Source organism: Oncorhynchus kisutch, unplaced genomic scaffold (genome assembly GCF_002021735.2).
Source record: "Oncorhynchus kisutch isolate 150728-3 unplaced genomic scaffold, Okis_V2 Okis07a-Okis12b_hom, whole genome shotgun sequence".
Taxonomy (NCBI): domain Eukaryota; kingdom Metazoa; phylum Chordata; class Actinopteri; order Salmoniformes; family Salmonidae; genus Oncorhynchus; species Oncorhynchus kisutch.
The window spans coordinates 7,023,703-7,034,875 of NW_022261984.1; the positions used below are offsets into that span (position 1 = coordinate 7,023,703).

General features: G+C 48.5%; 1 protein-coding gene across 1 annotated transcript in view; it reads left to right on the forward strand.

Annotated features, from left to right (window-relative positions):
• The window catches only part of LOC116360195 (beta-1,3-N-acetylglucosaminyltransferase lunatic fringe-like), a 24,774-nt gene that overhangs the window by 504 nt on the left and 13,097 nt on the right, over positions 1 to 11,173 (forward strand). The window contains exon 1 of the mRNA XM_031815064.1: positions 1 to 402. This exon is cut by the window's left edge and continues 504 nt beyond it. Coding sequence (XP_031670924.1) covers positions 1 to 402 — 402 coding nt within the window. The remainder of the gene's footprint in view (positions 403 to 11,173) is intronic.

Below are 11,173 nucleotides of genomic sequence, written 5' to 3' on the forward strand. Positions count from 1 at the left end.
TCGTTCACCTGCCTCGTGATGATGTTTCTTCTCGTCGCCGTTATCAAACACCGGGGGACTCTCGTGGAGGAAGGTTCCACCGGGAGAGAGTTCGGGACTCGCTCCCTGCAAAGTCTAAACAGCATGAATAATAATGACAAACCCGTTAACCAAGCTCCAGCCGAGGATCGGGTCGGGGAGAAATGTCAGGCGACCCAGGTCAAGGGTTTCTCGGCGTACTTCAGTGAGTTGAGCCGGGGGAAGCGGGCGGTGGAGCACAGAGCGGTGAAGGCTCGTGATCCTACACCGGTGGAGGAGCTCAGTCCGGCGGATGTGTTCATAGCGGTGAAAACCACCAAGAAATATCACCACACCAGGCTGGATCTACTGCTGGACACATGGATCTCTACAAACATGCTACAGGTAATACGAAAAACGTTACACTTACAGGAATTTCCTCAAGGACAAAATGACACATCTTTCACCCAGTCGGCTCTGCGGTTTGAACCAGCAACCTTTCGACTATAACGGCTCTGAACTGCCAGGCGAACCGATTGGACACGTTGCTATTGTAGTAGTTTGTGAAATTAGATTACCATCTAAACATGCAACAGGTGATAGGACAGATACTTTTCAATTCTTGGAGGAAAACGGAGGAAAAACTAGTTTGAATAATTAGAAATAAACACACACACATTAGTGGCATTATATTACCGAGGCAACGGAACATGTCTTGGTTGCTAGGCTACGGGGATCATTAGGCTGAACTGTAAGTAGCGGAGCCTCAACTCGAGCCGAGGGGAACTTCACAGTAACACTTTTCTTACTAGTACCTGACTTTACTGATAACAGCTTTATTTAGGAACGTTTAACTTACTACAGTATGACTGTGATCTGTGTTTGTCCTAGTCTACCCACAGCTACTGGATAGAGGACAGTTTAACTTACTACAGTATGACTGTGATCTGTGTTTGTCCTGGTCTACCCACAGCTACTGGATAGAGGACAGTTTAACTTACTACAGTGTGACTGTGATCTGTGTTTGTCCTGGTCTACCCACAGCTACTGTGTAGAGGACAGTTTAACTTACTGTGATCTGTGTTTGTCCTGGTCTACCCACAGCTACTGGATAGAGGACAGTTTAACTTACTGTGATCTGTGTTTGTCCTGGTCTACCCACAGCTACTGGATAGAGGACAGTTTAACTTACTACAGTATTACTGTGATCTGTGTTTGTCCTGGTCTACCCACAGCTACTGTATAGAAGACAGTTTAACTTACTGTGATCTGTGTTTGTCCTGGTCTACCCACAGCTACTGGATAGAGGACAGTTTAACTTACTACAATATAACTGTGATCTGTGTTTGTCCTAGTCTACCCACAGCTACTGGATAGAGGACAGTTTAACTTACTACAGTATGACTGTGATCTGTGTTTGTCCTGGTCTACCCACAGCTACTGTATAGAAGACAGTTTAACTTACTGTGATCTGTGTTTGTCCTAGTCTACCCACAGCTACTGTATAGAAGACAGTTTAACTTACTGTGATCTGTGTTTGTCCTAGTCTACCCACAGCTACTGTATAGAAGACAGTTTAACTTACTGTGATCTGTGTTTGTCCTAGTCTACCCACAGCTACTGGATAGAGGACAGTTTAACTTACTACAGTATGACTGTGATCTGTGTTTGTCCTAGTCTACCCACAGCTACGTTAGGATGAGAACTTTAAGTTGCTCTGAATGACTCTAATCAAAATGTAGTTAGAACAATAACATGTATGCTACAGTTTCAGTGAGGCTACCGATGCATCTGCATTCAACAGAAGGCTTCACGGTGTATGTTCCCAGGGGTAACCCCAAGAAACCCCAAACCCTCCTCTCCTTGAAATACCCCTTCAACACGATTAGTTACGCCAGCTCACTTTCACTGCCTCCACGCTCTGACCCAAGCGCGAGACAGTCAGACGGTAAACCTGTAAAGTTAAACTGGAGCCGATGGAGATTATTCCCGGTAGGCAGATCAGAGGACGTAGGAGAAGGAATGAAAACGGAGAAGAGCTCTCTTTCTCTCTCTCCTTTTTTCTTCTCTCCGTGCTTGTGTCAGAAAACAAAGTGAATCAGAAAGAATAGCCATGTTTCTTTAAAAAGGACGTACAGAGGATACTATATAATGTCATCATAGAGCTGATCTACAACAGACTGGTAGAACTATGTCCTTATAGAGGATACTATATAATGTCATCATAGAGCTGATCTACAACAGACTGGTAGAACTATGTCCTTATAGAGAACACTCTGCACTGCGTGGCCAAACCATTAAGAACACCTTCCTAATATTGAGTTGCACCACCCCCTTTTTTGCCCTCAGTTCGTCGCGTCATGGACTCCACAAGGTGTGGAAAGCGTCCCACAGGGATTCTGGTCCATGTTGACTCCACAAGGTGTGGAAAGCGTCCCACAGGGATTCTGGTCCATGTTGACTCCACAAGGTGTGGAAAGCGTCCCACAGGGATTCTAGTCCATGTTGACTCCACAAGGTGTGGAAAGCGTCCCACAGGGATTCTGGTCCATGTTGACTCCACAAGGTGTGGAAAGCATCCCACAGGGATTCTGGTCCATGTTGACTCCACAAGGTGTGGAAAGCGTCCCACAGGGATTCTGGTCCATGTTGACTCCACAAGGTGTGGAAAGCGTCCCACAGGGATTCTGGTCCATGTTGACTCCACAAGGTGTGGAAAGCGTCCCACAGGGATTCTGGTCCATGTTGACTCCACAAGGTGTGGAAAGCGTCCCACAGGGATTCTGGTCCATGTCGACTCCAATGCTTCCCACAGTTGATTTGGCTGTATGTCCTTTGGGTGGTGGGCCATTCTTGATACACACGGGAAACTGGTGAGCGTGAAAAACCCAGCAGCGTTGCCGTTCTTGACACAAACTGGTACCCCTGGCACCTACTACCATAACATGTTCAAAGGCACTTTGATTTTGCCTTGCCCATTCACACTCTGAATGGCACACATACACAATCCCTGTCTCACCTGTCTCAAGGCTTAAAAATCCTTCTTTAACCCGTCTCCTCCCCTTCAGCTACACTGATTGAAGTGGATTTAACAAGTGACATCAATAAGGGATCATAGCTTTCACCTGGATTCACCTGGTCAGTCTGTGTCATGGAAAGAGCAGGTGTTTTTAATGTTTGGTATACTCAGTGTACATCTCCACTCAATGTTGGAGAGAGTAGCTACCTGTAGCCTGTAGAGAGAGTAGCTACCTGTAGCCTGTAGAGAGAGTAGCTACCTGTAGCCTGTAGAGAGAGTAGCTACCTGTAGCCTGTAGAGAGAGTAGCTACCTGTAGCCTGTAGAGAGAGTAGCTACCTGTAGCCTGTAAAGAGAGTAGCTACCTGTAGCCTAATAATCCCCAGTTTACAATTGGCTCATTAATCCCCCTCCTCTCCCCTGTAACTATTCCCCAGGTCGTTGCTGCAAATGAGAACATGTTCTCAGTCAACTTAATAAAAAATAAAAAATAAAATAAAAAAGAGAGTAGCTACCTGTAGCCTGTAAAGAGAGTAGCTAGCTGTAGCTACCTGTAGCCTGTAAAGAGAGTAGCTAGCTGTAGCTACCTGTAGCCTGTAAAGAGAGTAGCTAGCTGTAGCTACCTGTAGCCTGTAGAGAGTAGCTAGCTGTAGCTACCTGTAGCCTGTAAAGAGAGTAGCTAGCTGTAGCTACCTGTAGCCTGTAAAGAGAGTAGCTAGCTGTAGCTACCTGTAGCCTGTAAAGAGAGTAGCTAGCTGTAGCTACCTGTAGCCTGTAAAGAGAGTAGCTAGCTGTAGCTACCTGTAGCCTGTAAAGAGAGTAGCTAGCTGTAGCTACCTGCAGCCTGTAAAGAGAGTAGCTAGCTGTAGCTACCTGTAGCCTGTAAAGAGAGTAGCTAGCTGTAGCTACCTGTAGCCTGTAAAGAGAGTAGCTAGCTGTAGCTAGCTGTAGCCTGTAAAGAGAGTAGCTAGCTGTAGCTACCTGTAGCCTGTAAAGAGAGTAGCTGCCTGTAGAGAGAGTAGCTACCTGTAGCCTGTAGAGAGAGTAGCTACCTGTAGCCTGTAAAGAGAGTAGCTAGCTGTAGCTACCTGTAGCCTGTAAAGAGAGTAGCTACCTGTAGCCTGTAGCCTGTAGAGAGAGTAGCTACCTGTAGCCTGTAGAGAGAGTAGCTACCTGTAGCCTGTAGAGAGAGTAGCTACCTGTAGCCTGTATAGAGAGTAGCTACCTGTAGCCTGTATAGAGAGTAGCTACCTGTAGCCTGTAGAGAGAGTAGCTACCTGTAGCCTGTAGAGAGAGTATCTACCTGTAGCCTGTAAGAAGAGGCTAATCTATGAGTGTGGCTAACTGTAAGGCTATTCTATGAGTGTGGCTAATTTTTATTTGATTTTTTATTTTATTTTATTTTTTATTTCACCTTTATTTAACCAGGTAGGCTAGTTGAGAACAAGTTCTCATTTGCAACTGCGACCTGGCCAAGATAAAGCATAGCAGTGTGAGCAGACAACAAAGAGTTACACATGGAGTAAACAATTAACAAGTCAATAACACAGTAGAAACCAAAGGGGGAGTCTATATACAATGTGTGCAAAAGGCATGAGGAGGTAGGCAAATAATTACAATTTTGCAGATTAACACTGGAGTGATGAATGATCAGATGGTCATGTACAGGTAGAGATATTGGTGTGCAAAAGAGCAGAAAAGTAAATAAATAAAAACAGTATGGGGATGAGGTAGGTGAAAAAGGGTGGGCTATTTACCAATAGACTATGTACAACTGCAGCGATCGGTTAGCTGCTCAGATAGCTGATGTTTGAAGTTGGTGAGGGAGATAAAAGTCTCCAACTTCAGCGATTTTTGCAATTCGTTCCAGTCACAGGCAGCAGAGTACTGGAACGAAAGGCGGCCAAATGAGGTGTTGGCTTTAGGGATGATCAGTGAGATACACCTGCTGGAGCGCGTGCTACGGATGGGTGTTGCCATCGTGACCAGTGAGCTGAGATAAGGCGGAGCTTTACCTAGCATGGACTTGTAGATGACCTGGAGCCAGTGGGTCTGGCGACGAATATGTAGCGAGGGCCAGCCGACTAGAGCATACAAGTCGCAGTGGTGGGGTGGTATAAGGTGCTTTAGTGACGAAACGGATGGCACTGTGATAGACTGCATCCAGTTTGCTGAGTAGAGTGTTGGAAGCCATTTTGTAGATGACATCGCCGAAGTCGAGGATCGGTAGGATAGTCAGTTTTACTAGGGTAAGCTTGGCGGCGTGAGTGAAGGAGGCTTTGTTGCGGAATAGAAAGCCGACTCTTGATTTGATTTTCGATTGGAGATGTTTGATATGAGTCTGGAAGGAGAGTTTGCAGTCTAGCCAGACACCTAGGTACTTATAGACGTCCACATATTCTAGGTCGGAACCATCCAGGGTGGTGATGCTAGTCGGGCATGCGGGTGCAGGCAGCGACCGGTTGAAAAGCATGCATTTGGTTTTACTAGCGTTTAAGAGCAGTTGGAGGCCACGGAAGGAGTGTTGTATGGCATTGAAGCTTGTTTGGAGGTTAGATAGCACAGTGTCCAAAGACGGGCCGAAGGTATATAGAATGGTGTCGTCTGCGTAGAGGTGGATCAGGGAATCGCCCGCAGCAAGAGAAACATCATTGATATACACAGAGAAAAGAGTCGGCCCGAGAATTGAACCCTGTGGCACCCCCATAGAGACTGCCAGAGGACCAGACAGCATGCCCTCCGATTTGACGCACTGAACTCTGTCTGCAAAGTAATTGGTGAACCAGGGAAGGCAGTCATCCGAAAAACCGAGGCTCCTGAGTCTGCCGATAAGAATATGGTGATTGACAGAGTCGAAAGCCTTGGCAAGGTCGATGAAGACTGCTGCACAGTACTGTCTTTTATCGATGGCGGTTATGATATCGTTGAGTACCTTGAGTGTGGCTGAGGTGCACCCATGACCGGCTCGGAAACCAGATTGCACAGCGGAGAAGGTGCGGTGGGATTCGAGATGGTCAGTGACCTGTTTGTTGACTTGGCTTTCGAAGACCTTAGATAGGCAGGGCAGGATGGATATAGGTCTGTAACAGTTTGGGTCCAGGGTGTCTCCCCCTTTGAAGAGGGGGATGACTGCGGCAGCTTTCCAATCCTTGGGGATCTCAGACGATATGAAAGAGAGGTTGAACAGGCTGGTAATAGGGGTTGCGACAATGGTGGCAGATAGTTTCAGAAATAGAGGGTCCAGATTGTCAAGCCCAGCTGATTTGTACGGGTCCAGGTTTTGCAGCTCTTTCAGAACATCTGCTATCTGGATTTGGTTAAAGGAGAACCTGGAGAGGCTTGGGCGAGGAGCTGCGGGGGGGGGGGCGGAGCTGTTGGCCGAGGTTGAAGTAGCCAGGCGGAAGGCATGGCCAGCCGTTGAGAAATGCTTATTGAAGTTTTCGATAATCATGGATTTATCAGTGGTGACCGTGTTACCTAGCCTCAGTGCAGTGGGCAGCTGGGAGGAGGTGCTCTTGTTCTCCATGGACTTCACGGTGTCCCAGAACTTTTTGGAGTTGGAGCTACAGGATGCAAACTTCTGCCTGAAGAAGCTGGCCTTAGCTTTCCTGACTGACTGCGTGTATTGGTTCCGGACTTCCCTGAACAGTTGCATATCACGGGGACTATTCGATGCTATTGCAGTCCGCCACAGGATGTTTTTGTGCTGGTCGAGGGCAGTCAGGTCTGGGGTGAACCAAGGGCTGTATCTGTTCTTAGTTCTGCATTTTTTTAACGGAGCATGCTTATCTAAAATGGTGAGGAAGTTACTTTTGAAGAATGACCAGGCATCCTCAACTGACGGGATGAGGTCAATGTCCTTCCAGGATACCCGGGCCAGGTCGATTAGAAAGGCGGCTGTACCTGGCACCAGTCGGCTGTACCTGGCACCAGTCGGCTGTACCTGGCACCAGTCGGCTGTACCTGGCACTAGTCGGCTGTACCTGGCACTAGTCGGTGAGGACACATTTCTGAAATGTGGCAAAAGGTCGCAAAGTTCAAGGGGGCCGAATACTTTCGCAAGGCACTGTATATTCCCTATATAGTACACTACTATAGACCAGAGTCCTATTCCCTATATAGAACACTACTATAGACCAGAGCCCTATTCCCTATATAGTGGTACTACTATAGACCAGGGCCCTATTCCCTATATACAACACTACTATAGACCAGAGCCCTATTCCCTATATACAACACTACTATAGACCAGAGCCCTATTCCCTATATAGTGGTACTACTATAGACCAGGGCCCTATTCCCTATATAGTGGTACTACTATAGACCAGGGCCCTATTCCCTATATAGAACACTACTATAGACCAGAGCCCTATTCCCTATATAGTACTACTATAGACCAGAGCCATATTCCCTATATAGTGCACTACTATAGACCAGAGCCCTATTCCCTATATAGAACACTACTATAGACCAGAGCCCTATTCCCTATATAGTGCACTACTTTTCACCAGAGCCCTATTCCCTATATAGTGCACTACTTTTCACCAGAGCCCTATAGGCCATATGCCATTTGGGAGTCAGACTAAAAACCACCAGTACAGCCGACTGGTGCCAGGTACAGCCGACTGGTGCCAGGTACAGCCGACTGGTGCCAGGTACAGCCGACTGGTGCCAGGTACAGCCGACTGGTGCCAGGTACAGCCGACTGGTGCCAGGTACAGCCGACTGGTGTCAGGTACAGCCGACTGGTGCCAGGTACAGCCGACTAGTGCCAGGTACAGCCGACTAGTGCCAGGTGCAGCCGACTAGTGCCAGGTACAGCCGACTAGTGCCAGGTACAGCCGACTAGTGCCAGGTACAGCCGACTGGTGCCAGGTACAGCCGACTGGTGCCAGGTACAGCCGACTGGTGCCAGGTACAGCCGACTAGTGCCAGGTACAGCCGACTGGTGCCAGGTACAGCCGACTGTGCCAGGTACAGCCGACTGGTGCCAGGTACAGCCGACTGGTGCCAGGTACAGCCGACTGGTGCCAGGTACAGCCGACTGGTGCCAGGTACAGCGACTGGTGCCAGGTACAGCCGACTGGTGCCAGGTACAGCCGACTGGTGCCAGGTACAGCCGACTGGTGCCAGGTACAGCCGACTGGTGCCAGGTACAGCCGACTGGTTGCCAGGGCAGCCGACTGGTGCCAGGTGCAAGCCGACTGGTGCCAGGTGCAGCCGACTGTGCCAGGTGCAGCCGACTGGTGCCAGGTGCAGCCGACTGGTGCCAGGTGCAGCCGACTGGTGCCAGGTGCAGCCGACTGGTTGCCAGGTGCAGCCGACTGGTGCCAGGTGCAGCCGACTGGTGCCAGGTGCAGCCGACTGGTGCCAGGTGCAGCCGACTGGTGCCAGGTGCAGCCGACTGGTGCCAGGTGCAGCCGACTGGTGCCAGGTGCAGCCGACTGGTGCCAGGTGCAGCCGACTGGTGCCAGGTGCAGCCGACTGGTGCCAGGTGCAGCCGACTGGTGCCAGGTACAGCCGACTGGTGCCAGGTACAGCCGACTGGTGCCAGGTGCAGCCGACTGGTGCCAGGTGCAGCCGACTGGTGCCAGGTGCAGCCGACTGGTGCCAGGTGCAGCCGACTGGTGCCAGGTGCAGCCGACTGGTGCCAGGTGCAGCCGACTGGTGCCAGGTGCAGCCGACTGGTGCCAGGTGCAGCCGACTGGTGCCAGGTGCAGCCGACTGGTGCCAGGTGCAGCCGACTGGTGCCAGGTACAGCCGACTGGTGCCAGGTACAGCCGACTAGTGCCAGGTACAGCCGACTAGTGCCAGGTACAGCCGACTAGTGCCAGGTACAGCCGACAAACAATATAAAGTATCGATATAATATCCTCCCAAAATAATATTATGTTTTTCCCCCATCACTATCTACCATCCATTTCCACAACACAACATCAAAACCCAAGTCTACTTGAGGCTAATTCTGCTCACCGTCGCCCCCCTAGTGGACGGTTTTGTAGTCGTCTCCTGACGTCCTGCTTACCTGGATGGACGTCAGAATTCACAGTGGGTCATAAGCAACCTGGCTGAACAGGGAGAGGAAAGCATTGTGTTTACCCATGTCTGGGTTGACTCAGGTGTGTGTGTGTGTGTGTGTGTTTGTAGACATTCCTTTGTCTACTCTGAGGTGTGTGTGTGTGTGTGTGTGTGTGTGTGTGTGTGTGTGTGTGTGTGTGTGTGTGTGTGTGTGTGTAGACATTCCTTTGTCTACTCGGGTTGTGTGTGTGTGTAGACATGTGTTTGTCGACTCTCAGGTGTGTGTTAAAGTCCTGCCCCACCCCTATAGGCCACTGTAGGACTGCTGAGTAAGGGAATACCTAAACACACACACCCTGGGAACTCTCTCTCTCTTTCTCATGGGAAGTGAAGAGGTATGTGTGTGATGTTTAGGAGAGTAAACACACAGACACACACCCTGGCAGAGGTAACCTTAACAATATGTTGCCTCAGAGGTAGTTGTGACGTTACCAGGAGACCTGTAGCTACTTGGTTGTTTATAAGTGGTTGATTGCTATAAAATGTTTAATAATTTTTCTGTCTCTTGTCTCGTCTCTCTGTCTCTGTCTCTCTGTCTCCTCTCGATCTCTCTGTCTCTGCCTCTCTCTGTCTCTCTCTGCCTCTCTGCCTCTCTCTGTCTCTCTCTGGTCCTCTCTCTCTGTCTCTTCTCCTGTCTCTCTCTGTCTCTGTCTGCTCTCTCCTGTCGTCCTCTCTCTCTCTCTCTCTGTCTCTCTCTGTCTCTGTCTCGCTCTCTCTCTGTCTGTCTGTCTCTCTCTCTCTGTCTCTCTCTCTCTCTCTCTCTCTCTCTCTGTCTCTGTCTCTGTCTGTCTCTGTCTCTCTCTGTCTCTCTGTGTCTCTCTCTGTCTCTGTCTCTCTCTGTCTCTGTCTCTCTCTGTCTCTGTCTCTGTCTCTGTCTCTGTCTCTGTCTCTGTCTCTGTCTCTGTCTCTGTCTCTGTCTCTGTCTCTGTCTCTCTCTCTCTCTCTCTCTGTCTCTCTCTCTCTCTCTCTCTCTCTGTCTCTCTCTGTCTCTCTGTCTCTCTGTCTCTTTTTGGAACACCATTATTTTGGTCTTACTGAGATTTACTGTCAGGGCCCAGGTCTGACAGAATCTGTGCATAAGATCTAGGTGCTGCTGTAGGCCCTCCTTGGTTGGTGACAGAAGCACCAGATCATCAGCAAACAGCAGACATTTGACTTCGGATTCTAGCAGGGGGAGGCCGGGTGCTGCAGACTTTTCTAGTGCCCGCGCCAATTCGTTGATATATATGTTGAAGAGGGTGGGGCTTAAGCTGCATCCCTGTCTCACCCCACGACCCTGTGTGAAGAAATGTGTATGTTTTTTGCCAATTTTAACCGCACACTTGTTGTTTGTGTACATGGATTTTATAATGTCGTATGTTTTACCCCCAACACCACTTTCCATCAGTTTGTATAGCAGACCCTCATGCCAAATTGAGTCGAAGGCTTTTTTGAAATCAACAAAGCATGAGAATACTTTGCCTTTGTTTTGGTTTGTTTGGTTGTCAATTAGGGTGTGCAGGGTGAATACATGGTCTGTTGTACGGTAATTTGGTAAAAAGCCAATTTGACATTTGCTCAGTACATTGTTTTCATTGAGGAAATGTACGAGTCTGCTGTTAATGATAATGCAGAGGATTTTCCCAAGGTTACTGTTGACGCATATTCCACGGTAGTTATTGGGGTCAAATTTGTCTCCACTTTTGTGGACTGGGCTGATCAGTCCTTGGTTCCAAATATTGGGGAAGATGCCAGAGCTAAGGATGATGTTAAAGAGTTTTAGTATAGCCATTGGAATTTGTTGTCTGTATATTTGATCATTTCACTGAGGATACCATCAACACCACAGGCCTTTTTGGGTTGGAGGGTTTTTATTTTGTCCTGCAACTCATTCAATGTAATTGGAGAATCCAGTGGGTTCTGGTGGTCTTTAATAGTTGATTCTAAGATCTGTATTTGATCATGTATATGTTTTTGCTCTTTATTCTTTGTTATAGAGCCAAAAAGATTGGAGAAGTGGTTTACCCATACATCTCCATTTTGGATAGATAATTCTTTGTGGTTGTTTTTGTTTAGTTTTTCTCTCTCTGTCTCTCTCTCTC